This window comes from Mycteria americana, chromosome 1 (assembly GCF_035582795.1).
Source record: "Mycteria americana isolate JAX WOST 10 ecotype Jacksonville Zoo and Gardens chromosome 1, USCA_MyAme_1.0, whole genome shotgun sequence".
In the NCBI taxonomy this organism is placed as follows: domain Eukaryota; kingdom Metazoa; phylum Chordata; class Aves; order Ciconiiformes; family Ciconiidae; genus Mycteria; species Mycteria americana.
In genome coordinates, this window is record NC_134365.1 from 44,778,563 (window position 1) to 44,806,273 (window position 27,711).

The 27,711-nt window shown below is 35.9% G+C and overlaps 1 protein-coding gene across 2 annotated transcripts in view; it reads right to left on the reverse strand.

Moving 5' to 3' along the window:
* The window catches only part of PPP1R12A (protein phosphatase 1 regulatory subunit 12A), a 123,916-nt gene that overhangs the window by 39,233 nt on the left and 56,972 nt on the right, over positions 1-27,711 (reverse strand). For both annotated transcript variants that reach the window (XM_075496247.1, XM_075496254.1), the window contains exons 3-9: positions 20,625-20,743; positions 11,484-11,643; positions 9,380-9,524; positions 6,380-6,454; positions 5,826-5,914; positions 5,539-5,696; positions 2,087-2,214 (exon numbers count right to left, since the gene is read on the reverse strand). In XM_075496247.1, the coding sequence (XP_075352362.1) occupies positions 2,087-2,214; positions 5,539-5,696; positions 5,826-5,914; positions 6,380-6,454; positions 9,380-9,524; positions 11,484-11,643; positions 20,625-20,743 (874 nt within the window). The remainder of the gene's footprint in view (positions 1-2,086; positions 2,215-5,538; positions 5,697-5,825; positions 5,915-6,379; positions 6,455-9,379; positions 9,525-11,483; positions 11,644-20,624; positions 20,744-27,711) is intronic.

Here is a 27,711-nt window from a genome sequence, read left to right on the forward strand (position 1 = left end):
TACTGCATAATAAAATTAGAACAAACTAAATGCCAGTGTAATAATGATTTATAAAAGGTTATCATTCAGCTTAAAATCATACTTATTTCTTCTTCTTATAAAAAAGTCTGTCCCCCCCGTCTCCCCCCCCCCCCCCCCCCCCCATTTAATCACATACCAAAAAATTATGTCTATTGGATCATTCAACTCTGGAATATCAAGCCACACCCCAGCTAGCAACAATTTGGTCACGTCCTATTGCTGATAGGGTAATATAGTAATACAGCTTAGAAGGCTTTTGCATAATATAAATAAATTGATTGGGAGGGACAAGCTAGGAAACTTTTGACTTCAAGATGAAGTTCAGACAATTACAAGAAAAATGAAGTGTCTGAAGTGTTAGATATCTTAGAATCTCCAGCATGCAAACATAATTAAGTACAGTAAAAAAACTGGGTGGAGAGCACATCAGTTAAACTGCCCAACTGTCACAAATGCTTGTACTACTGAAGTGATTTAAAAAAAATAAACTATATAAAGTAGGCCTATTTCCTTGCAGTAAAATTCACACTATATATTCGAGTTCATTCCAGTTAGGCACAGTTAGCAAACCAGCAACTACTCACAATGTCTTCCCTCCCTCATGCACTTGCTATGGTTTGTGTGGAGAACTTGTGGCTCTTGAGTTCCATGCAGCTCCTGAGCAAGGCAAATGCAGCTCCCATGACAGAGAACCGTAATTCCTTACTAAGCCAGCAGGAACTGTTTAGATTAACGTCACGAGATCACCCTGGAATCTAGCAGGCAGCTAGACAGCCCAGCCACAAAGCTCAGCAAGGGGAAACAGTAGTCATTCCTCCGGGTGAGCCATGCCCACAATTTCCCCTTCGCTCTCATGGTTTTTTTGAGGTAAATCTTGTGGACATCAGTCACAGTGCTTTCTGTAAAGCAGCTCTTGGGATCAGGAAGGTTGGCCCAACCCTGTTGTACAGTATCACATAGTATGATGCAGTTGGGTAATACATTCCCTGCATCTATTACATTAAAGTATGCTTTGTAAGATGAATCATCATTAGGTTCTATTGTGAATATGAAAGTATAACTCCAATAAGCTCCTGTGAGCTAAATACAATACATACTATTCGCCCAGCAGTACGTCTTCACTCTCTACTGTGGCTTCAGTATATCACGGCTACCATTTCTCCTGAACATGCTTTTCAGAAGCATCAGTAGAGGGTTACACTTTGATTATGGCATTTATAGAAAAGTTGTAATGATTGACAAAGGAAGCCTTACTGGCTTACTATCCAGTGTGCTCAGATATTCTAAAAGTTTGACTTGTATACCCCACATACTTCTGACTATGCATTATTATCTACTATAATTTTTTGCCTCAGGCATACATATCTTCCCTTTGACACGCAAAACTAAAATTCATTCCAATTAACTTTTCACATCAAGCTGTAAAAAGCTTCCTGCACGCAACATGGCTTTGCTAGGTGTGTTTTTGAGCTGTGCACTGAATAAATCATGTATCCCAATTCTCTAGCTCTTCCATGAGGTCCTAACCAGACTGAAATCAGGGTTGGGACCTACAGCACTTTCTACTTCTGATTTCAGGTATCACTTTCAACTTCTGTGCCTAAGCACTAGCTGAATGTTTCTAAGGACTCCTGAAAGTACCTTAGTCATGCCTGCCTCCCTTGCCTTAAGTGCATCACAAATATAGGCACAGAGACACCAGAATTGTAGCTTCTAAAAATTTTGGAGGAGTTTGACATAGAAAAGACTTTCAAAAGATGAAGTTTAGCTTCAGGAAAACAAGAACTCCAGTCACTGTGCAACAGATTTTTGCTTTTTTAAAAGGGTCTTATGTTCAGCTATTTTGTAGTTCTGTATTTTAGATCCCTGTTTAGAACCAAAACCATTCCAAATTTTAAAAAAATGAAACAGTTTCTGCATAAAAACACAAAATATTTCAGGAATCTGTGCATATTTTCATCAATTCACTGGATACCCCAATCCACTTTTTATATAAGAATCAAAAAATGTATGCTTACACAGAATAACAGAAATCTAAAATAATGAGAAAGGTATTTTCTTTTACCTTCTTAATAGGTGATGTAGGTGCCCCTGGGCCACCAGCTACTGAAGGTGCTGTCACAGCTACCGATGCTGATTGTGTACTTGTGGTATTTGCATTATTAGTTACAGCTGCCAAGGTTTTGGTCTTATCTGCAAAATATTTACAAGATTTTAATTTTCATTTTTCATTCACAATTTCTTCACTTCTACAACACAGAGTTGAGTTTCTTTTGAACAGATTTGACAGTCAACTTTCCCAACAGCATTTTATTATTTATTCCTCAGTGTTTTCCCCCTCACTCCCAATGAGTATCTTAGGTCCATCTTTTTTCCACAACACTCATGCACATAACATTTTTTTTTTGTTACTCAGCAAGTGTTAAACACTCAGAGATGCAGAGACAGAACTACAGAATCATTCAGGTCGAAAGTGACCTCGGGAGGTCACCTAATTCAACCTCCTGCTCAAAGCAGGGTCAATATTGCATACAGACCAGGTTGCTCAGGGCTTTGATGAGTCAAGACCTTGAAAACCTCTAGAGACAGAGATTCCACAGCCTCCACAGATAGCCTTTATTTTAGTAGATGGCTAATGACCATAAAAATTTAACAGTAGGAGGTATGTTGACATGTAATAGTTAATTTGAACTACAGAAGAAGCTAAATCGAAGTAAAATATTTATTCTTGGCTAACTGTGTATGCTGAGTGCAAAGAAATAATTAACTGCACAGAGAATCCAGCCAGGGACTCTGGTCAGTAGAATGAGCTGAGGCAGGGACTTGCCTTCCAGAGCTCTGACTTTCCTTTTGCTTCATTCCTTCTTTGTCCCTTGTTTTTCCTACCTAAGTTTCACTGTCCACCTACTCTATCCTCTTCTGCTTTGTCCTTCCTGCCTACATTTCTTCCTCTGTCCTTTGTCTGTGTACCTTAACCACTCTTACATAAACATACAGCAAATGTCATAGTTGTGATACAACTATTCTCACTGCACTTGCTTGAGCTTCATTATCTTACACCTCACTTCTGTTTCACCTATTCGAATTGCGTATTCTTTGGAGTAGGATGCTACAACCTGTCTGTGCAGTATGAAGCAATATGGGGTTCAATCCCCATTGGTTTTGGCCCTACTATAAGCATACCTTTATGTCTACACTACCCATACAGCATAGGAGCAGTTAATTTAGAAAGGATGCAATGGTTTCATACAGTGTTCTCATACCTAACATTCAAATTCAGCAAAGTACCAATCTATGACTGGAAATCGTATAATTAATGGTATTGCTGTTACACACTTGTTTTAGTTATGGACACAGTTGAACAGATGTTTTGAATAATTAATTATGCAGTAAACAAATACAAATATAAAAAATCAGCTTATATGACTAACTGTGCACTTAACGGAAAGTTCTTTTTAAACACAAGTGAAAATAAATGGCGGTAAACTTCTAGGTCGTGGTGATAAAAAGTTCAACAGGGCAACGTGGACTGACGGTACGATTTGAGATGATGCACAGGCAGCTCTGCTGGAAATTTGCAAATGAGTAATACAGCCTTAAAATATACAGAAAAAGTCATCAGGAGTGAAAGCATGGAAGGAGAAAAATGGATTTTTCACAACTGTATTCTGAAATTACTTCAAGGACAGCAAGAACATAGTTGTATGCATGACTGAGCTAATATTGACTAACTTTCAAAAAAAATTAAACTACCTCAAAGAAAGTAAGTTAAAAAACCTGAACTGCTGAAAATTTTATTTTTCCGCTTGTTCCTCTGTCCTTTAGGAGATGATAGCTTCATATTCATATTTCCCTTCTTGGTCTTACAGACAGAAATGTATTTATTTTTAAGCTCTATTCTCACATAATCAATGAAACAGAATGTAAGTTTTAGGAAAACATTTCCAATATCCCAACAGATTAGAAATCACACAGTTTCCAGTACTTCAGAACATTGAACACTGTTAAAATATTTTACAACCAGAGTGCTTTTTATAATCTTAAGATTTTTCACTAGAAAACTACCTTAAGCTGAATAATGGGAAAAAAGGGAAAGTACAAGTTTGGAATTTAGAGATGCAGCTCTACAGGGAAAAGCTTAAAGTCTAGCTTGCCAAATAAAGTATGATAAAGCCTTGTTGATATTAAAACCCCCAAAGTTTACATAAATTAATTCTTGTGTCAGAGTCAAATTTTCCTGGCACAAATTATCTACTGGTAATGAAGAGAACACAGTTACCAGAGTCATAAAGTTCAGGAGACATTACAGTTAGTTCAGTGACTGAGAAATTACTACATGTTATATATTACAAGTGTTTTGAGTTTATCAAAGCTCAGTCTCTGTAAATAAGGGATGCAAGTATACTAAATTGAAAGACTAATTACAAAGCTTGACAGGCATTTTTTCCAGCTTAACACTGAAATGCTGTTCATTTCAAAACACAAAAATAATTAAAACATAATAGACAGTTTGGTTTCACCACTTATTTTTATTTCTTCCTATGTTAAATATTTATTATATATTGGTTAGCTCTATAATCCCTCCTTAGCCTTACTTTTTCAGGTGAAGAAATTGTAAAGAATGTTTTAAAATGAGAACTGACAGCTCACCAAAAAGAGTTACTTATTTTAAAAGGCATAAGAATAAAATATTAACAACGTATTTCTAATGACATCTACGTCTATGTATTGTATTGCTGCACTGTAATTCTAAAATTCTTTATTAGGATTGAACATACAACTTTAAACACTGATTGTCTGACGTTTGTTTTCTGATTTGAAAGAAAAAGATGTTAAGCTGTTCTTACATCACTACTTGCTTTAAGACTCTGATAATTGTTCAAGGAAAAAAAAAGCTAAATTCCATTCAAGAGAGAAATACAGAGTAATGTGTTTCTTTGCATACAATTCCAAGCTTTTCAAAGAACTTTCCTCTTGAAATGAAGTTGTATATGAAGTAACTGTTAAGATCAGAATAGCACCTTTAAAAGTTTATTTCAGTACACACTAAACAGTAAATGTATGCACTATAATTTTATGAATACCTGAGCTAAGATTGCCAGATTAATTGGTATTTACTTCAGGATGGCAAGAACAAATGAGAATGGAACAGCAGAAGTGCAAACAATCTCCATACCAGTTCCACAAGCAAACACTTAATTTCTGATTTGATCTTCTAACTTCTTCAATGTTTTCTGACATGCTGCTTAAGGCTTATATTATTCCAACTATTTGATTAAAAGTATCAATTGTTAAGTAGAAAATCAAGTAAGTAGGTTAATAGGCTTTAACCTAAATACCCACCAGTAAAGACATCTTTTTGATATCTCTGTTATGAATTGACTTTAGACATATATAAACTTGCTTTAAAATGATTGGAAGCTTAGTGGAATGCAGAAGAATAACTGAAACTTAAGATACTTAACTCTGTATATTAAATAATGATTAGTAAATTTATAAATACTCCAAGTAACATACCTGTCTCTGCTTCGGATTCTGAGTCGTCATCCTCTTCCTCTTCACTAGAACAACTGGATTCATCCTTCTTTCCCTCTTCTTCCTCATCTGCTTTTTCTTGCTCCAGAGACTCTATACTAGATGCATTCTTTTCTTGCTCCATAATCAATGTCTCCTTACTGAGTTTGAAAAGAAAAATACTCACTAAGTCCTGAAAAATTTACTAAAGTCTGTCAAGTAGGACTTTGAGACAGCTTGTAAAGTTTTCTTCTTTATTAAGAGCTTATTATTTTTCCTAGTTTACTTACTTTTTGAATGTTTTCTGTGTCTGATTATTATCCATGTTGGCTGTGGATTCAATTAGGGGAGATTTCTTTTCCCGTTTTTCACTATGAAGCTTCAAAACATATAGAATGAGGTAGTTAAATTGACAGAACGGTTATCAGTGTGACAAAATTACAAATGGAGGGAAATCTTCTCTAACTACTACAAACACTAGCATGTGCATAAGCTTTCAAAGTGTTAAAGTTCAAAATTCTAAAATCCCAGAAACCGTTATTCCAAGTAAGTTGTTCATTGTTGATGCTTCAGATCATAAAATGCCTGCTAGAGAAGGCAAGTAGAAGAGCACCTTTTTTCTTCCAACGCTTGTTGGTCACCATAATTGACCAAATAAGGGCATGAAATAACTTTTGAGACGACTGTGGCATTACCTGAATTGAAGCCCCAAATCAAACCTTTGTTTTTAATCTATATGCTGCTCTGAGCTGCATACCATAATCATATGTATAATAGGTTTTTATATATATCTATCTCTCTCTCTCTATATATATATATATCTCTTTATACGCAAAAGGCTTACCAGATTCTGCTTCTTTTGTAATTCTTCTAAATATCCTAGAATATCTTCATCTGCCACATCAAAGGCTGTCTGCCCCTGGAGAAGGGGAAGAAGTAAGACACGATAATTGTACAGCAGAATTCAAATATAATGGATTATGATGCCTTATCACATGATGATGCAGGTAAGGAGCACATTCAGAGAGAGAAATTAGAAAGTATAAGCCAAGCTCTATTACAAACTGTTAGTTTGTCAGTAGTTGAAAACAATTTTGCAATATTATTTTTTGGGGGTAACTGAAACAGACACATCTATACCTGATGAGTAAACATGTTTTTTAAGAGATAAAAATATGACTTCAATAAAATCTTGCTGTCCTTTGAAGGAAAAAAAAACTATCAAGGAAAAGAAAATAAATGGAAAGAATATGATTCTCACAATATTACTTCCAAACAACTATTCCAATGGCAGTTGTATGGATGGATACTGAGCAGTTCAGCATCCTGTCCTTCTTAGACTACCATATACAGCTTGATTTTTTTAAAGTTTAAATTATTTAAGCAAGCTATACTAAATTTAAATAGTAACGCTTTCACATTTTTACAGTACAACTGTATTTTACATTTTAGATTCCATTTTAGAAGAGATCTGCTACAACCATTTGTTCTTATCCTCCCTTAGTGTATGATTTCCATGGGACATGTACTTGAATAAACAGATCATAATGTGATTCATTAACACAGAGTAATGCTGTCAGCTGGAATTTCTTCAGCTTGCTATATCTTACATCTACATAGTCACTGCAATTCTTGACTAGACCAGATGCCCACAGGACATGAGATTCTATCTTTAAGGTCTGAATTGGTAAAGATTTCAAAAATTCCCTTTCTTTATCTGTACTTGAAGACGAGAAGGGCTGAAGCTCACACAGTTTCACAAAGAAAGCCTAAATTACTTTGATACTGCAATAAAATGTTTTGTATTTGGAAGTTTGCCTTCAAAAACAAGAAGGCTGGAATCTAGGCAAAGGCCTACATCCATTGGTATAAATGCAGCTGCACCAAAACACTGGGTGGACATACTGAAATGTCCGGAGGATCGTGACAAGAGCGGTCAAGTAAGTGCTTCTGTACAGTAACCAGCAATAAAGACAGAGCTGTCATTTAAAAGTGGTCACAGCAGCTTATAAAGATAATTAAAGGTGTTCATATTTGTCTCTGCTTATTTCAGTTTCTCGAAAAGTTAACTAAAAGCAAACATGTTCCTAATTACACTGTGAAGGCTATCTTAACTGGTTAGAAAGCACCTTCAAACAACTAATTTTCACATCCATAAAACTGCTGACCATACAGCAGAAGCATGTGCACCTTTCAACCTGCATTACCCAAAACAGCTTGAGGTCCTCTGACATGTGAACTATTCCATTTAGTGTAACACAGCACTAACCCGGAAACTAAACAACAAAATTATCTCAAGTTTATAGTTGCATTATGACTACAGTTTTTAATCTGGCCTTCTATTTTTAGGTAGCTATTAAGTGGGTTTATTTCAAAAAAATACAAGTTAGACCTACCTTGAACACAAAAAACGACTTTGCAAAAAACCCGTTGTAGTTGGAAGGTTATATCCAAACCCAATCCATAAAAATTAATACCTGAAGTCAAGTGCCTAAACAATAATGGCCAAGTTCTCCGAGATGCTAAGCACCTACAACTGAAACCAAATCCAGAGGAGTTTTCAATCTGCGTATCTCTAAAAGCAAAAATGCTTACTGGCTTACTTCAGAATACAACAGGCAAAACCTTCCTAGCTTGCACAGACAAGCCCATACACCAAATGAAACAGCTTATATCTCTCTCTGCCTGCTTTATTCTTATTCTTGCCCCAGTTGAGTGGAACATACTTTCATGAGAGTGCTCTCTGGAATACCACCCTCCACATTCTCACCCCAGTAAAAAGCCTAAAAGATAACTTGATAAACTAGCTTCAATTAATTGCATCAGCTTTTGATTGCCTGATACAAAATACAGTTATACAGCTGATATTTGGGAGTTCCGTAAGCATTATACAGAAACAGAGTTGAAGCTATGTGCAATTTAATTCCAGATATTGATTTTATTATAAGCAACCTCAATTTCTAAGGAAGAAAAAGTTGACAAAGACTAAACATGGTAAGCAGCAGTAGTTTTGCCCTTATATAGAGGAAATACTTGATAATCCATGATCTGTATCTGCATATTTCCCTAATTTATTTTAAAAAGTTTATGAAAAAATTTAATGAAGAATCCACCTTAGAAGTTGGTCAGGTAATTTACATATACAGTATTGACAGAAATTGGAAGCAGATCAGAATCTGTCTGTAAAACATGGTGCAAAGAGAAGAAAGGGAGCTTCAGCACTTACACAGTTGAATGAAAAGTTTCGGATCCTTGTGATGCCTGTGTGAATCATGAATATATTTATATCTCTTGGGAGCAAGATCTTGCAAAGCCAGCAAACTATGCAGGCCTTTGCATAAAAGTCGAGGAAACATAGCTTAGGAAGCATTCAAGTTATGTCTAGGGAGTCCAGAGATGCTTACCAGTGTCTTCCAGCACACCCAAACCATCAATATAGCAGTAACTCTTTAGTATGCCAACACAAGCTGATTTTAAGAGTTAAAACACTACCCAAAGGCATCATCGTCTTCAGTGATCAAATGAAAGCCTGTATGCAATCCACCAAATCACTAATTTTGTACCTCTGAAATGTCAATAGATCTATTCTATTTTGAACTTCCCTGTCAAAGATTACATGGATCATTTAATATAGAACTAAGCATAAAGTGGGCCTAGAAATTAATTTAGACAATCAAGAGAATTTAGTTTGGAACACAAACATGCTGTTTTGACAAAACATGCATTATATAAAGCTCCACGTACAGTAAACAGCAGTTTATCAATACTTTTCTTACCCTGGCTTCTAAAGTCACTTTAGAGACCAGAACTTTGTATCTTGACAAGGATTACATAAAAATCCTACCACTTTGTTGACAGCCTCCATATCACATAGGTTTTCCACTAAAATGCGACATGCTTCTTCTTTACCCCAGTGAGCAGCAGCATGAAGTGGTGTCCAGCCATCATAATCTTTAATATTTACATCGTAGCGAGCCTGTATTAAAAGCCTAAAGAAATTTAAAGAATTAGATCTTGACACTGCTGACAGGGATAAACAAACTGTTGTAAACTCATAAAATTATTCTACAATAATATCCTTCTCCTTTTTCATCATACATGTTTTAGTTGGGCTATTGACAATTGATTAATTTTATCTCCCCACAGAAACATTTGCCATTTCATTGTTCAGTAGGTATATATATTTTTAAGGAAAATTCAAGAAAAATAGCCTCTTCCATCTTCTTCTTTATTCACTTCCTCCTCATTCAAAGTCCATTGTTTCTATAGAGTTACATATTTTTCTCTGTGTGCAGTAATAGAGAAAAGCCCTTTTAAGGAAAGGAAAGCTGTAAAATGTCAAAAATTGTTAGATACAGTGTTCTTATCTAGTAAATTATTAAAACCTCCTCCTATTCTAATATTAGTTGCTTCAAGCTGTTAAGTCTAATATTAGTTGCTTGAAACTTGCATCTCCTCTTGTCATTAAAATTTGATGTTCTAACCATCTAGTGTTTAGCTTCAATTGCTCTCTGAGAAGGAGCAAAGCTTCTCAAATAGAGGACCTGCATTCAGCCTGCATTCAACACTCAAAATTCAGCATGGTTCGGACGTGAGTATCAAAGTGACAATGGACACTTAACGTGACAAACAGTTTTGTGTAAAGGGCTATCAGCTCTCTGAAACACTGCCCATAATTATTAAAAATTGCATAACCATGAAGCATTCTTCTAAAAAAATTATCTCAATTTCTCAAGAGCCAATATGCTTATAGTAATATCCTCCACTGAGTCAACTTTCAGACATGCTCAGCTGCAAAGTCTTGCATCCTACACAGAGCACACATTTTTGATAGTTTGAAGCCATCACAAAAATTGCCTGCGCATTTATTTTTCCCCTCTGAGGAAAGTACATGGACTGGACTACAAAAAAGACACTGAGAGAACTAAAAAAAAAAAAAAAAAAAAAAAGTTATATCTATAACTCCCTTACAGACACATGGTATTCTAAAATAAAAATTAATCTTTTCCAACAGAATAATTTCTCTTCATCATGTTGAACCATCAGGGTTTTCTGAAGCAGAACTCCCATTCAGTAAATTGTATGTAATGCTTATAATGATTAAAGAAGTTCTGTCATCCAACTTCTGTGTTGACAAAGAATTACAAGGCTCTGCAGACCTTAAAGGTAGCAATACTTACACAGTCAGGGTGTGTGCTCATTTTCATTCATGTTACAATATAGAACTGCTCCTAGTACTGCCAAAGCAGTCAAATACATTGCTTTACTGTGACTGTAAATGTATTATTAAGTATGCTTTACTTCCACAAAAGCAGAGCTTTGTCGAAAAACAAATTAAACCTGTTACAGTGTATACTTGTATCGTACTGTATTACTGAAAAGTTACCTGTGAATTAGGGGACACCAAAAGCCTGAAGCTTTCCAGGAAAGATTTCAAGAGTCATGATTTTCAACAACAATATCAAAAAAGCAAAATTAAATTGTCTGTTCTTTAGCTTTAAAAACCTTTAGTCTGGATTACAAACTCTACTTTATGTACGCAAATAAATATGGTGTCTTGAAAATATCCATCAACCAGAATGCTAACTGGCATTATAAAAAGGTATTAAGCTTGTTTACACAGGGTGTAAACAAAAAGGTATTAAGCTTGTTTAGAAACAAGGGCAAGTTTTTTGTCAACTCTCTTCTTTTAAATATGTATTCAGGCTCAATATGTATACTGTGTTCATATTTTGAATGACTTCACATATAAAGCTAAGAGCATCATGATTTATGTATGAGTGCTTGAGAACATAAAATCAAGCTTTGAGGAAAAGTTAGTTCTAGAGATTGTTATTTTCCAAGATACAATCCCTAAAAGCCAGAAGTATCCCATCTTATCAATTCCAAGCAGCATTACATCAACAAGACAATCAAATATGAAAAATTTCCATTTAAAGCGCACTTACTTTAAGACTTCTGTATAGCCCTTAGCAGCAGCTACATGAAGTGCTGTACCACCAGACTTTGCATGCCTGACATCATTTATATGGCCACTGTTGAGCCACTGTCTTGCATCTCTTAGCATTATTCGTTCTTCTTCTTTTCGAGCTGCCTCTATATCAACTCCTAATTCAGATAGGGAGGGGAAGAGAGGACACAAAATATTTTAGTTCAAATACTTCAATTCAATTATGTAACAAATCTTATACCATGTTTATGTTATACAATAAAATAACAGCTAAACAATATAAATAATGTTCATGGTTAGATACGAATATTTCTTTGAAGATTAACCCCAAGAGCTTATGGAAACATCCGTTATTGCATGACACTTTGCACACATAATGTAGTTTTTTTCCAAAAGAAGGAAAAAAAAATAAAAAGGAGAAAGCTACTAAAACTGGCTCTTCAATTTTAAGAATGTCTACCATCACAGTAACAATCACTGAAGTGACCTGTTGAAAAATGAGAAGAATTATATTTTAACCTTCTAAGCTCCAAAATGTAAGTCAGGTTCGATGTATCTGTAGAAAATTATTTTTTTACAAGGAGATATCTATGGGAAGACCAACAGCCTAGCTTCTCAACACTGATTAATACTTACAAGAAAGACAGAGATATATTTTTTACACTTTCTAAAGAATACCCTGTTAAAACCAGTTTGTCTTCTATCACTGTGAAACAGAAACCTTATACTCAAATAGCCAAACCTTTGGAAATCTCTCTTTGCATCTCGGGTACAAAAACCAAAACCACTGAACCCTTTTTATAGTACATCTCACAAAAAATTATCATACACAGATGAAAAGGGAGGAACACAATATAACATTTACAAGTATACACATCAGGTTAAACAGATGGAAAAAAACCCCAGACCCTGATTGGGCAAAGCAAAGCATGTATTTGCAAGCATTTCTTAATTACTATCACATGGAGTGATCTAAAGAACATAGCAAGAAAGGGATCTTGAAGAGAACTATGCATGAGCCTTACTCTCTCTATCTATGCTGACTGAACAGTGACAACTTTGTGAGGAAAAGAGACTTAGGAATTGTGGTCATCAAGAGCACAAATTCTATCTGGGTTGACCACTGAGAAAATCCACTGAGAAAATCAGTGGGCCAACCTTCAGCAAAATTATTTTATGTCTATGATTTGTCTAATCTTACACTGGTATGCAGGGACTTGGGAAATATATACTGTTCTTCTGAATTTTTAATTTCTCGTGGAGCAAAGCATTAACTTGGGCAAAATAAAAACAAGTGAAATCTAGAAAGAGGTACTGATTTACTGGATAAAACCACGAACTTCAACAGTAGTCCTTATAGCCTATAAAAAAGAAGTTAAGATGATTTTTAAAACACCTAAGAGATAGATGCTCCTTGACTCAGATCTAATTCTGCCTTCTTTCAGAATTTCCTGCTGAAGCTTCACCTGTCCCCAAACGGTTTTTCTCCAGCATACATTTTTATCACCTAACTGTCCTAACTGTCCAACTAATCAAAGCACAACAATATAAAGCAGAATGCAAACAAGACTATGCAAAGCTAGAACACCTCTTTTCAAAACTACTCTACATAATTAATTAATTGTAATTAATTTTCAAAGTCTTTATAATGAACAGCAATTTCAGGCTCTAATGTCTTCAAAGAAACTGTGAGCTATTAATCCTTTACAGGGTGAATGAATCCCCGGAATACGGAAACCAAATGAAATCCAACTTGACTGTTGCCCATTTACACATGCAGCAGAAACTGAACTAAGGGATGAAGTGGCCTTCATTAAAGAAATTATTAATATCACAAAATGAAAAGGCATAGATTATATAGAGATGATCATATGTAGTGCAATGCATCATTCTGTTGTGTTAAACATGATAAAACAGATTCATCAAGCTCTTATCAATCCACTGGCAACTGGAAAGCCAGAGCAACAAACTGAAAGCAATTATATTGACACTGTTGAAATACCCTTAAGGCAGTGGAGAGCAGACTGATATTACGTATGAATTAGCATTTCACAGATGCTGCAATTCCCCAATTATACAGCAAGAAAACCCTTGAAAATGACATGCCCAAATCAGAATTCCCTGAAATGCAGAAAGAAGGAATGTAATTATTACATGCTTTTGGAAACATAACATATTATTTGTTTGGTTTGCAGCAGCATATGACAGTGCTACAACAGAGTTCACTTTTTTTTTACTATTCTTCCGTCAATTCACACCATACCAAATACTCCATGGCTACAAATATGTAAAAAAAAAAAAATTAATTTAAAAAAAAAAAAAAAAACAACACAAAAGACAAAGAAAGATCAGTTGGAGAAGATTCTGTTCACTAAGTAAATCTGGTAAAACATTATGCAAAGGACAGCTGAAAAGATAAAACTTTACTAAGTATCATAAAATAACCGAGGCAGGTTATACATTAAGTGTTTTAAGCAGTTGACTGAATTCCTTGGCTTATCCACTTAATCAACTAAAACAATCATTTCAGTCTTGGCAATTCAATAGAAATGAACATAATTACGTTTTATCAGAAACTGATGAAATCCCATTAATCTGGAGGCTAAGTCTGCAAGATGCAGGAGGATATAAAAGACTGCTGAAGCACTAAGCAGAGGAAAAAGCTAAAATGTACTTGTCTGAAAGAAGCTGTGGTAAAAATTAAATACATGAAAGTTTCTGAAACTGTCTCTGCCAAGACAACTCATGACTAAATAAATCTGAACAGAGATTAAATTTTACATATCTAATAATCTTTATAACTCTGACAGATATGAAGAATGAAAACCAGGAACTTTGAATCAATAACATATTGATAATCACATATTCTCATTCCTCCAGAATGCTCCTACATATTGATGTATGAACTACTGCAAACTGTAACTTCCTTGGGCCTTCGCATCTGCTTGCCTTTCAGAATGACACAGCAGTGCAGATCAGCAGATCCTGGGAAAATAATTCTCTAGAGTAGTCATTTACATGTCAGGGTTGCCTGCGAAACACTACTACGCAAATAAATAGTTTATATATCATCTGTTAGTCACATTTATGTCCATCCCCTTTTTGCATACCTGAGGTCTAACTGTGAATCCTTATCAGCATGAGTAACCTTCTCCACCTGAAGAATCCGACGTAAATTCCTATCAGTGTGAAACTGTTCATGTGTGTGGATGGACGTTTTGAGGCACTTTTGTATAAAGGAAGAACAGAGAAAAAGTTCTTCCCAAACCCTGACCTTGAACTTCTGATGGTTAATGTCTAAGCATATTTTCCAGGTATGCCTAAAGACCCAAAGAATTATTTCAAAATAGCAACGCTTTTGCAGAAAAAGTAACTAATACTGAATATAGACTTCTATCAATATCCCAAACAACTGCATTTCTGAAGCCCAAACAAGATATAAAGGCTGCAGAAGACTAAAGGCTGCATCGATACATTATTTTACAAGACAGTAAATTTCTGATCATATTTCAACAGAAGAAAGTAGGAGAATCTTGCCAATCTAAATAAAACATCCCACATTAATAACTGGCAAGAAAATGGGAATGGAACTTTGTGCCATAGAAAAAAAGTCGCTCTCTGAGATAAGCTAAATACAATGCCTGTTATTAACTACAGAAAACGGACTGTAAACAGCCTGTATTATACCTTGTACGGACCTTTCTCCTTGCTTTTGTTTTCCAGACTCTATTAAGATATCAGGGAAAAAGAAAATGCTTGTCATATGTTTCAAACACTTTCTTCATACGGCCCATAGATGGCAATGCGCAGCTTCCCAGCTCAACTTAGCTGGAGTATTCACTCACAACACCAGTACACTTAACTTCTGGCAGTCTAACAACTTCTTAAATCATTAATAATTTATTGGTAAATGCTTTCATCTTTTCTAATCAACAAGTGATATTCAACAGTTCCAAACAGGTTTGAAAACAGTGTGCTATTCAGTAAGCATTTAATGAAATTCAGCATAAATTTAAATGCTGAATCATTGTTTCAGGACTTCTCAGCCATATAAAGGCATGTTTCATAGATACTGCATGGAAGATCAACCCACTTTTTACTTCATGTAGTGAATGTTTATATACAAATGTAATAGTTCGCATTTTATCCACATAAACAAAGCTGAGTTAAGCAATACATCCGAGAGTCTCTCGTTACATTTACCTATAATTAAGAATAAGGAACATTTGCTTCTCCTTGGAAAAGGAGAAGTGATCTCTCTAATACTTACTGAATGGCTACCATGCTGTATCATGAACTCCTGATTCGCCTCACGTCACCTCTCCCCACTAACTCACCTCCCGAGAATGTTTCCTATAATTCAAACTAACTGCTTAAGCAGTTAAAAATAATTTTAAGAGGACATGTGATGATAAATAGCTAAAAAATCGCTTCAAACCATAGCACTTAACCCAGGCAACATTTAAAAGGAGGAGAGGCAACATTTAAAACTGGCCAGGGCTAGCTGGGACTAAAGCGATAGCCAAGCAACATCTCTCGCAACTCTGCTAGCTTTCACCAGTGCAGATGAAAATTTTACTCTACTGGCAAGAGACAACTTCCACAACTACAAAAAAGTGAAACATTGCAGAGTAGAAACATAAAGGATCATATCAAGAAGCTGGGAATAATAATATATTAAATGAAGATACAGAATTCTGTGGATTGCAGTGGCATTTATATGCATGGGGTTGGCCCATGATAAAGATATCAGCCACGTGGAGAAACAACAAAACAGGTCCTATGAGAACTCTTTCGTGTAACACACGAAATAGTTAAAACACATGGCATGCAAAGAGAATAGTTGTTCAGCACTACTGTGGAATAATTTCCATAAACCACCTAGTTTTCCTATTTGTGAAGTGTTCGTAACTGTGCCAAAAAATCTTTATACCTTACTAGAGCGTATATGTAACTTACCTTCTCACAAAGTATAAAACTAAACTAGGTTTTAAGCTTAAAAAATAATTAAGCCAGTAATTTCCCTTTGAAGAAAAATGAAAAGAGAGATTTCGCTTTGTAGAAAAATGCTTTCCTTACTACCGGAGCGCTATAGCTTCACTTACAGGGTAGCTAGTCCATCAGTTCAGAACTACTGCATAGTTCATTATATCAACAGGGTCCCGCTATATGTGCAGCAGAACACAAGGCAGCCTTGTCTGGGGATCTGCGGCCCACAGCCTGAACCAAGGGTTACAACTTAAAAGTGTCACATATGGAGATCAGAATAACTGAAGAAAAGAAAGATATTGGATAATAGTAATACAAAAGCTCTCCTCTTTCATGTCCAACACGCCTCACAACAGAACTTGTAAAACAAGAATATTAATTTGGATCACTGACCATCTCCTCTCTAGACAGGTCAGATTTTGGAGTTCGAATGAGAAAACACTGCAGATCCTTCCTTGTATTAAGCCTGTAATGTCACATAGAACTGAATTGTGTTCTATTTTAGAATTTATTTCTGTGAATTCAGTGCCTCCAGAGGCTCCTATTTTTTGTCCTGTAGTTAGACATGTCCTTAAAATATAATTTGATACCTGTGAAAATTGAGCATAAATATGAATTGATGATCTGTAAAAGGCTGAATAGTTTCACAACTGGAAGGATCTGTTTGAACTTTTCCTGTAAAGACTGAAGGTCTGCAAAAGCAGTAAAAAGGGTGAGCTAACATGGTGACTCTCCTCAGATTTCTACGAGAAGCAAACATCAAATGTCATCACTTACACATATCTGAAATCACAATGAACCTGACCTATCTGTCCAGGCAATCTTTTGCCACCAAACGACCCCGACTGCTGATGCCAATATGTAGGAAGCCATACTCACAGCATTAACTAAGCAACACGAAAATGAAACTATAACGAATGTTGCAATAAATACAAACGAAAGGGTTGCACAGCAAGAATGTTACAGAAAACATCTACTTAATTTTCACACTGCATGTTTTACCTACACAGAGGTAAGATTTTTTGGCACCCAGGTTTGTTTATTTTCAAAATAAATTGGCTGATCTTCCACTACCAGTAACACTGACCAGGGCTGATCTTTTCACAGACCCTACAGTTAACTTGCATTATCAAAACTGTGGCACAGATTTATTTTATATGAGGAGCAATGCTGAAGCTGGAGGGATAACTGCATTCAGCCACATGTATAGTCAAGACGAAACTGTCACAATGCATCAGTGTTAATTCCACATTAACATAAACAATTAAGTTCCTATTTTAGAGCTATTAACTTCTCTAGCCACAACATGCACACAATTAGGCACTTTTCAAGTGATCATGATAATGGGTAAATAATAATTCCGTATATAATATTAACTTTATATGCAAGTTAAGTATGCTATCAAAAGCACATGATTAAAACCTTATTGCTGAGACAATTGTCTCATGATTTAGTAAGATATACACTACAAGTTCACATCCAGATTCATACCCTTTCTATTCCATTCTCATCCACAATCATTAAATATTTCCTATGATTTCATCCCTGCAAGTAAAAGCCCTTAGTTCTTAGACCTTCAGACACAAATTCAGAAGGAGGGATGCTCCATGCCTTCTTCCCTGCTTCTGTGAAACTGAAACTTCTTAAGTGGTCTAACAGCAAAACAAGAAAGGTAGAATACATATATATAAATGCATTCATATATATGTGTGTGCATGTGTGTTTGTGTAAATATATATACGTATATATAGATAAAATGGAATAATAGATACATAGGCTATACATATAACCATAGGCTTTAGTGTCCTGTTAAGACCAGGAAGGCAGAAATGCTGTCAGGGATGTTCACAGTATGGTTGCTCTTCAGGACAGCATCCAGTTCCTGTTCTCCACAGAGGGAGGTCAAACCACTCTGAAGCACAGCCCTAGCAAGTTTTTTCTCACCTGACATGGTGTCTTGTTCAACCAATATATTTTTCATCTTAGGAAGACCAATCTTCTGAAAATCCTTTAGCTAGTCAGCAAGCCAACTGACATAAAAATCTAGGAGGAATGCTTGGAAAATAGGTTTTCCATAGCAACTGAAATTTAGTATTTAAAAACAACCTGAATGATCCCTTTAGAAGCTAACAGCTACAGTGTGGGAACATCTACATTCTTCTCAGATTTGTGAAGACAGTACCATAGATAGTTTACTGTATGCTTTAAATATGACATACATAACCACACTGAAATTCAGTGAATTGTGGTATTTAGTTTAGGCTGCCAAGGCTAATTTTACAATTGGGCTGTTCAAATAATTAAACTTGCAAAAGAATAAAAATTAGTGTGTAATGCTGAATCTTTGCATTGTAAAAATGTACATAAAACCTCATATAACAAATAATATTTTTCTTTAAAAAGCAGTAACATATAAATAAGAGATTTTGGCAAAGAGTTCTTTTCCCAAGTAATGTCAATTTTACAAAGAACTAATACAGTCAATTAGTATAGCACATCAGTGAAGTCAAACGTTTCAAAAACAACCTTAAAGAATTTAGGCTGAGGCACATTCCAGAAACAACTCTTCAGCAGAGATTGACAGTACTGTTAGAAAAGAGAACAACAACTGTATTTTTTCCAAACTAATTAAAATACAGAAATGGTAGTACAGATAAAAAAAATATTCACAACTATCTAATCTCATGTTCTTTGTGTGTTAACTGTAAGAACTGTTAATCAAAATTCTGTTAACGCTACCAAATAATTGAACCAAAGCCTTTGTCAAATCTACACTCTACTTCTGTATATCAGTAGGTATCTCTTATTTCCCTGCATATGACTTCATCCACTTTCTTTTCACCATTTGCTTTGGGCTTTAAACAGTTCTAACCATACAAATTAAATCAGAGCAAAGCCTGAAGCTTTAATAGTTCACTGTTAAATTATGTAAATCTTAGAGATCTAAATTCAACACTACAAAAAAATTAACATTTCCAAGGAGGAAGAAGCCTTTTAAGAGGTAGGCAGAGGTCTAGAAGTAATGTAGATGCAGTCCCCTTGCACACCCCCCCACAAAGGCTCCAACTTCACTCTGAATGTCATCTTCCTTCAATGTATAATATAACTCAGACCACATTACCCTGGTTCTTGTACTGGGAGTTCTGGGATAGCAGTACATTTCTATTGGACTCAGGATGGTCAGTCAACAATAACTGAATATTCTTTCATCTGTGGAATGGAAAAACCAGAAACTTTCAAAGACCTTTCACTGGAAAACCCACCTGAGGATTGGAACATGGAAAACAGCAGTGTAAGGAAGGGAAAAAAAAGCAGGGAAAAACGAATCAATATGCTTTTTCAAAGGCCAATTTCTCTTGTAAAGACACCATTGCCAGTACTGCCCTAGCAATTTTCTAGGAGCAAGGTGCATATATTTAGGGTATACATTTTTAAATGATACTGTCAAAACTTGGTACCTATCTATTAACTGTTACATCAATGCTCACCTACATAGTGCTCTCAGAAGAGTACACAAAACTGGGAGGAACTTAAAGGTTCATGACAGGTTCTCAGGCCTAAAACAAGTGCAGTCTAAGACTCCTTATCCCAAGAAGTAGTTTCAGACATTTGGCATTGTAGAAGGGCATTCAAAAGGTCAGAACTATACAGAAAGGGTGATTTATGGAATACAGCATAGTTGTTTACTCTTGCTTTAGTTATTCTAGGCTTTCCTGTAGTCAGCGGAAAGAAAATTACCTTAGGGCTGGATTCACCTCATCCTAAACCTGACATCTGAGTCACCCTAAAAGTGCCTATTTCTCTCCTCTCTAAGTCAGGAATCTCTTTAGACATAGTCTAAAGCTGGGATATAGAAGTCTATATACCAGATGCACTGAATACCATCCACAGTAACTGAATACCACCTGAATTCTGTTAAGTGAATGCAGGAATCCAATCAACACCTGGGTTCAATACTTCTGACCTCTTTCTTCACAAGAGGCTGGGCTGAGTAAAAATGCCTAAAAGACAGCTTGAGCACGGTACATTGTATTGACAATTCACTTTAGAAAATAAATTGAGTGACTTTAAAATTCCTAATTTAGCATATGTTTTCAAATATATATTTAGTGTCCAATAAATAAAATCACCCTTCCATATTCAAAATTACCTTGTCTATTTACTTCATTCTGAAGCAGCTCTTCCATTGCCTCTTCTTCAGCAATATCTAATGGAGTGTCTCCTTCACTATTTACAGCTCCTACATGTGCTCCTTGACTAATTAAATACCTGCCAATTGAAAAAGAAAAACAAACTGTAAGCAACATAGTAAAGCTGATGCAAAAAACATAGCAGCCACTAGGCTATCATATGCAATGGGTATATACACGCACATATACAATTCACAGAAACAACGATATTAGGTATAAGTAAAAAAAGGTCATGACTGTCTACAATCCCTGAATACCTGTATGTCTTTTCACCGTAATACCCATTAATACAAACAGCACTCTGCTCTTCAGTTTGCCACAAAGACTCTTGACATGTTTAAATACATACTTGCAAGAACTGAAAGAAGAAAATGGTTAGATGATGAACAAAAGGGAGCACACAGTTAACAGGGGTCGAACCAGTGATGCCCATGAGCTCCCATATTAAGCCACTCTTCCCAGAACTTCCAAATTCAGTGGCACATTATGTTTCTATACTTTGCCAGAATTAATGACTCCTGGTCTCTGAGGCAGCTTCATAAACTTAATAAAACCAGAATCACCTCTGCTGCTAAGTATTTGTAAGGTCAGCTTTTGGTACAGAAAGAGGTGAGGGGAGAAAGGAAGCAGTACTTTACACTCTATTCCAACCCCACTAAGTGCTTTCTTACTTAAAGAACTACTGTCTGAGGAGTTAACAATCTAGACTCAGTGGAATTTATTTCTGAATTTCAAATTAAGTCAAATGGATCAATTCCAACAATGTCACAAAAGGATTAAGTTTTTTCATTGTATTAAACCATAAGCCTGTAAAGTTATTGAGAACCTACAGCTTACTATATAATCTGTTTCTAAGTAGACAATGAACAATAATTAAAACATCAATACAGATCAGTCTTACACCTTCTGACGATAACATTTCCACTTCCCTAACAAATTCAACAGTTTGAGCCATGACAGGACTCAACACAAGCAAGAAACTGCAAACATATCTCCTGCTTCGCAGAGCTTAATTTACACTTTCTATGTATTTGAGAAAAAACAAAATCAGGAAATACTCAGACCTGAAGAACTAGCTATCCATTTGGTAACAGGTATATGAAATCAAAAGTGCTTTCTTAACCTCACTATTGCAGAATGCCAAATGATGCAGGAGCCAATCACAAAATTAATCCAACACTAATACAAATGCTTTAAAGTACTTCTGCTTAACTACTGCCAATTAACAATATCAGACTCCGATCTAGGATCATATTTTCCTTATCTTTATTCAATAACTCAGCATCAAGTGCTCTCATAAATTTCTATTTTTTAATGTACGATTCAAATAGCACTTGTTATTAAACCTCTGTAATCATGTCAAGAAGAGGTAAGAATTGACAGATCACAAAATGGAAATGAATTCCCAGAAATGTAACTGTGTCTCCTGGGATATGCATCATCAGTTGCCACCACTAACTTTGATGCTGGTATGCGGTGCTGGTTTTATTCTGTTCCTCTTACAACAGAGCCGCTGTGGCTTTTATCTCTCTCCAGATTAAAGATTGAACTTCTCCAGGAATGAAAAATTAATAAAATAACAACATTTCTCAACAATATCAGCTGTACTGTTTTAACAGTGACACAGCCTTTCAGGTTACAGATCAGATAATTGCTATGCAGAGTGTCTGCTAAACAGGCAAAAACAGCAGTGGGGAAACTAACTCTCTTACAAAGTCAGAATGTTGATTCAAAACCAAAGTCAACCACTGGCAAAAAATATTTATAAAAAAATCCCGAGTCAACATTCACGTTCTTTCAACTTGCTTTTTCTAATATAGACACAAAAAAAAGAGCGATGTTTAAAAAACCTGATTTTTACCTGTTTCCACATAATATCTATAGGGAAAAATGAAGCTACTTTTGTAAGGAAAATACATATCTCATTGAAGTGGTTGTATTTGGTCAACCAGGTCAATAACTTATAGACATGATAAAAGGAGCAATGCATAAGAAAGTGTAGAGAATGAACAAAAGGCTACAACAGCATTTCAGAAAGTTATTATTTAGATACATGAACAACTTCATGATCAAATGATCCTTTAAAATAGACTCCAAAAATGAAGCTCTTACAGACCAAAATCAGATCAGCAGAGCTAGAGGGATTAGTAGGGCTCGAGGAGTAGACTTATCTGAGTTCCCCTTTGCACGTGCTTACAGGGCTTTGGTTTTCCTGGGTCAGCAAAGGAAGGATGGGTGAACCTGCTCTGAGTTCACAGGATTTAAAGGGATGGGAGAAACAGGAGAAAGATGAAAGGCAGCACGCTTCTCGCCAGGGAAGTGAGAACGGTCCTTTCCCAACCTTCCTTCAGCCTCTCCAACTAGGCCTCTCCTCTATCCCCACCAAAAAATTAATGGTGATCCCCTCAAGTAAATTAATAGTGAAAGAGCAATACTCAGTCTAAACCAAATTATTCAAATTCCAACTATTTTAAAGACACCTTTTAAGCCTGGTAATGAAATCCATGTTTGTTCTGTTTTCCACATAATTCAGTAACAGATGACCCTGTCCTGAAAAGGCTTATGCATTTGTTTATCTTCATTTACAGTAAAAATAGTTTCAGCAAAGCAATGACAGGGTTCAGATGGTGCATGATGTTACCCTGGTGCCTACAGGATCATAGCTTTAATTAGGAAACCTAGTGCTACCAAAGGAAAGGAGAGCAATCATTTCAGACATGTAGGTAACTTGACTCTGCTTCCCATAGAGAAAGGAAACAGATTTGGTAAACGAGACCAACAGAACGATGCTCTGAGTTTAAGGCATAGCTGAACAGAAGACAGTACCAGAGTAATCCTAAAAATCAGATGGTTTTGTTGTTTTGTTAAAAATTACTTTCCAAACAAATTGTACTTCAACCTAAATGTTAATTAAAACTTACAGTATGACTTCAAATATGGGTGTATTTAACTTTTCAGTTATTCTGGTACCATATACTAAAATGTTCACATGCAACAGCATATTATTGTGTGTAGATACATATGCATATTAAACCCACAAATAATTGCTTGTATTTTATCTTTATTAAGTAGGTGCTACCTTCATCTTGAAATTTCATCTTTCTAAAGCAAGTAAACATAATATAATGTTCACTTCCTCAGCTGATATTTGATACAGTTACATGTATGTGGTGAAAAAGGAATTGGAACTGTGTAATAAAAGGTCCAGAGCCGTGCCCTTTGATACCATGTCCAGAAAAAGGTGCTTTTTGCAAACTTGGATGCAGCGCAAAAAGAAAAAAAGTATAGGACTCCCACCGTCACCTACGTACAAAATCTTTTGGTATAACACTTAAATTTCTGTCTTTTGTAATTCACTTGTTGCAAAATGGCCATGTTCAACAGACAGCTACAGAAGAATAATTCAGAAAATCTGATGATAATTTATATAACATTCTGGTAGGTGCTCATTCAAAATGTAAATAAGAAGGAAACACTAGCTGGATCCATCCCATGCTTAGTTTTGGAGCAAAAGCTTTCAAGTGTTGATATTGAATCTAAAGGTACCTTGTTTAGATACTTTTGTGGTCTAAGTATAGAGAATTGCAAGTACCCCAGGAATACCAGGAAAGACAAGAGCAGGAAAATAAAATAAAATAATTCCTGACACTTTTGCCCTGATGTTTCTATGGCAAGCATTACGCAGTCTGGGTAAGACTGGAAGAACAAGTTTGCTTTGTGATACCATTGTTTTATGAAAGCAAAAATACTTCTATTTAAAATTTGTCTTTTAGGAATCACTGCTGTATATTCCTCGATAGCTATTAGAGACTGAAATTAACCACCTTGAAAAAAACATGAAACATTTATTTTCTATAATTATTATGAAACCCAGACTCTCTCCCATCATTTTATGAAAAATGCATTTTAATACCTTTCATAAAGGGTTGGAATCTCAGTATCTCTGAGACAATAAATAACAAACCTCTGAGGTTACCGTACAAAAGCCAAACAGTCCACACCAAAACCGAGCTCAGGAACTGGGAGTTAAGAATTTTACCTAGCAACTTGGCCTACACTCTGAATTAAAAAACAAACAAACAAAGCCTTTACAGCTGACTTTTTTGTGTGTGTGTCTAAGTCTATTAACAAAATGCGTATAGAGACACAGGAAGACACCTCCCTCTGAAGACAGTTATATCCAAACCTGAGTCTTGTTTGTGAATTTAGGAAGCATTTACTTAAGAATCTGGAAGAGACCGAACTTTGGCTTTACTGAAGTCTGTTCGCTGCAGACAAGATATGCTGCAGATAACAGTATAATATTATGTATGTCAGCAACAGAAAGAGTGGCATATGTTTACATTCAAACCTTGGCCCGCTTCACAATATCTGGAAACAAGTTTGCAAAGTCATTAGGGATATAATTAAGTACTCGCTGAACCTGAAGGTCACCAGAAGGGTGGCAAGCACAAGGCAGGGCAGAGAAGTGGCCGCTGAATTGTTTCAGTTCATTAAAAATTGCTTACTGAGCTCATTGGAGACTCACTAGTGAAAACAGGAGGTCCCTTCAGACTAGTCAGAAGACAGGACGGCAGTCTCCAACTCCTAAAATGTGAGGAGAGGGAGCCTCCTAAAAAATCTCTTGCTGAATAGAGGTTCAATGTGTTGTATATACATTTAAAATAAATGTGTTCAGCATGGCTTTCCAGGGCAACATGGCTTAATTGCTAGCGGGGGCACCAACCAACAGCACAATCAGTCTCCCAACAGTATTTAACTAATTAGCAACTTCAGCTAAACCCAGCTGGGTTTTTTAAAATCCATAGATGGTGCAGTTTAAATTAATTCCATGAGTGTCTTAACTGAATGATGATAGGAGTCTAAGACAGAAAAAGCATCACTGTGTTCATGCAGCTGTGCAAGCTATCATTTGAAGAAACAATGAATGAAAAAAATATTTGGTTTGGGTTTGTTTTTGTTTTGTTGGTTTTGGTTTTTTTTTAATTTGTAGCAAAAATAATACCTAAAGGCAAGGCAAGCAAAGCTATACCTACCTGCATATACAAAATTTCAAGAGATAAAATCACAGCTTCTATGTGATTCTTGAATTTTTAAGGTGCACTTCTCAGAATAACATATTAAAGAAAAGACTAGCCTTTTTCTTTTTTTTTTTTTAATCTTAAATAATACAAACTTGAAGCAAATAGAATAGCATTAAAATAACATTGCGCTAAATTCTTTTGTGGTACATAGTACATATATGCCCTGTGTCAGTGGGCAAGTTTCAAGGAAAATGTACAGTCTGTTGAATACGAGCGAACAGCCAGTACCCAGCCACCCCTCAAATACTCTCTCGTGCACATTCACACTGTCACACTCACTTTTAAACGCATTATTCAAGACCCATATAAATGTAATGATAAAAAGTCACAACTTCACTGTCTTTGAAATATATATGGTAACCCTTGCAAGCTTTGGTGGAGAGCGTTAAAATGTGCGCAACACGGGGCAGGTGGCCGGCAGGTCTCGCAAGGTGTGGAGGAGCCCTGCTTGCCTGGGCAGGCAGCACCCCACACAGCACCCCACTCTGCACAACGGGGGATCTCCTCGCCCTCTTTAGCGACAACCTACAGATAATTTCCCTTGTCCCCCTTTCTCCACAGCTGAGATACTCCTGCAGTTGTCTTGTCTCCTGAATCTATGATTTACAGAAGAAAATGAAGGCTCCACGTTCGATACTGGAACCAAAACTGTACCATTTTAATTGGGCCAAGAATACTTTATCCTGTATCATTTTAAGACTGATGTAGAAGAAATCAAATGACTTGAAAAACAATTAAGTCAAACTCATAGGGATGTCTTATTCAGGCACTCTGCAAAACGCCATCCCACGCCGTCAGTCACTGCTGTGCCTCAACCTTCTGCCTCTAAACATTTAGAATTTAATACAGACTGACATAAGAAGACAGGCTTCTGTGATGGCATTTAAATTAAAATCAAATCATGCTAGAACTCAGGCACTTTTAAGGTTATGTTTCTTTGCAAATTCCAGAAGATTCTCACTCATCTTTTTCCCTTGGAAAAAAAATGCTGCAGCACTTTCTAAATAGGAATGCTCCCCCTATGAGCAGTATCATCAGCCAGCAGCTACACAAAACACCAAGTTAAATAAGGCCAATTAGGATTATTTGGCAAAACTAGATAATTATTTCTCCTGAAATATGTAAGTGATGATTTTAAGACAGATTATATCAACAAGAGATCTGAGGTGAATTTATTATTTCCTCTTACAGAACACAAGAGCTGAGAACTTCAGATAGCTAGAGATGTTTAAAAAAAAATAAAGTTGAGAAACAAATGGCCAAATAATTTTAAGCAAATGGGAAGTGACATGCCTTTTCAATTTTCACCAGTCTAATCCAGACTTCAGCATACGTTTTTTTCTAAATTATGGACCAGTTTGAAAAGACTTTTTTATGTCCTTCAATATGCAAGAGCTCCTCCAGACAGCAGCAAATCCAGCTTCTGATTCCCCCTCGTGAAACTGTTACGGAAGCCATCTTGGACAGACACACCTCTTTGCTTCAAAATTGTCAAACACTCCCAAAGCTATCAAAGTAGTATGCCACAGACATGAGAAAAAAAAATTCCCCCTACGCAAACAGCATTTTCTAACAATTCTAAATACTGTACCTATATGAAAAACATATTTATGTTTATGAAGCCAACACTCCACAACGTACCAAACACAGCACTGAGCTCTGCATACGGCTGGCTGTCCCTAGCCTCCACTGCAACTTGCACGCCCAAGGAAGCACAGTAACTAGAATCACATATGTTTTCCTTCTTGGTATGCTGGAGCATAGAAGAAACAGTGTAGATAGATTAGAGTATCTGGTTAGTCTTAGTCCTCCTGTGTTCCAAGAAACCTCTGAAAAAAAGTCACCTATAAGCTCTAGAAATATTCATACGTAGGCAGTCACCTAAATATTAACGGTGCAAAGATGGAACAGGAAAAATTCATACTTGCAGCATATGAAAAGCAACTAAGCCTTCATATTTTAC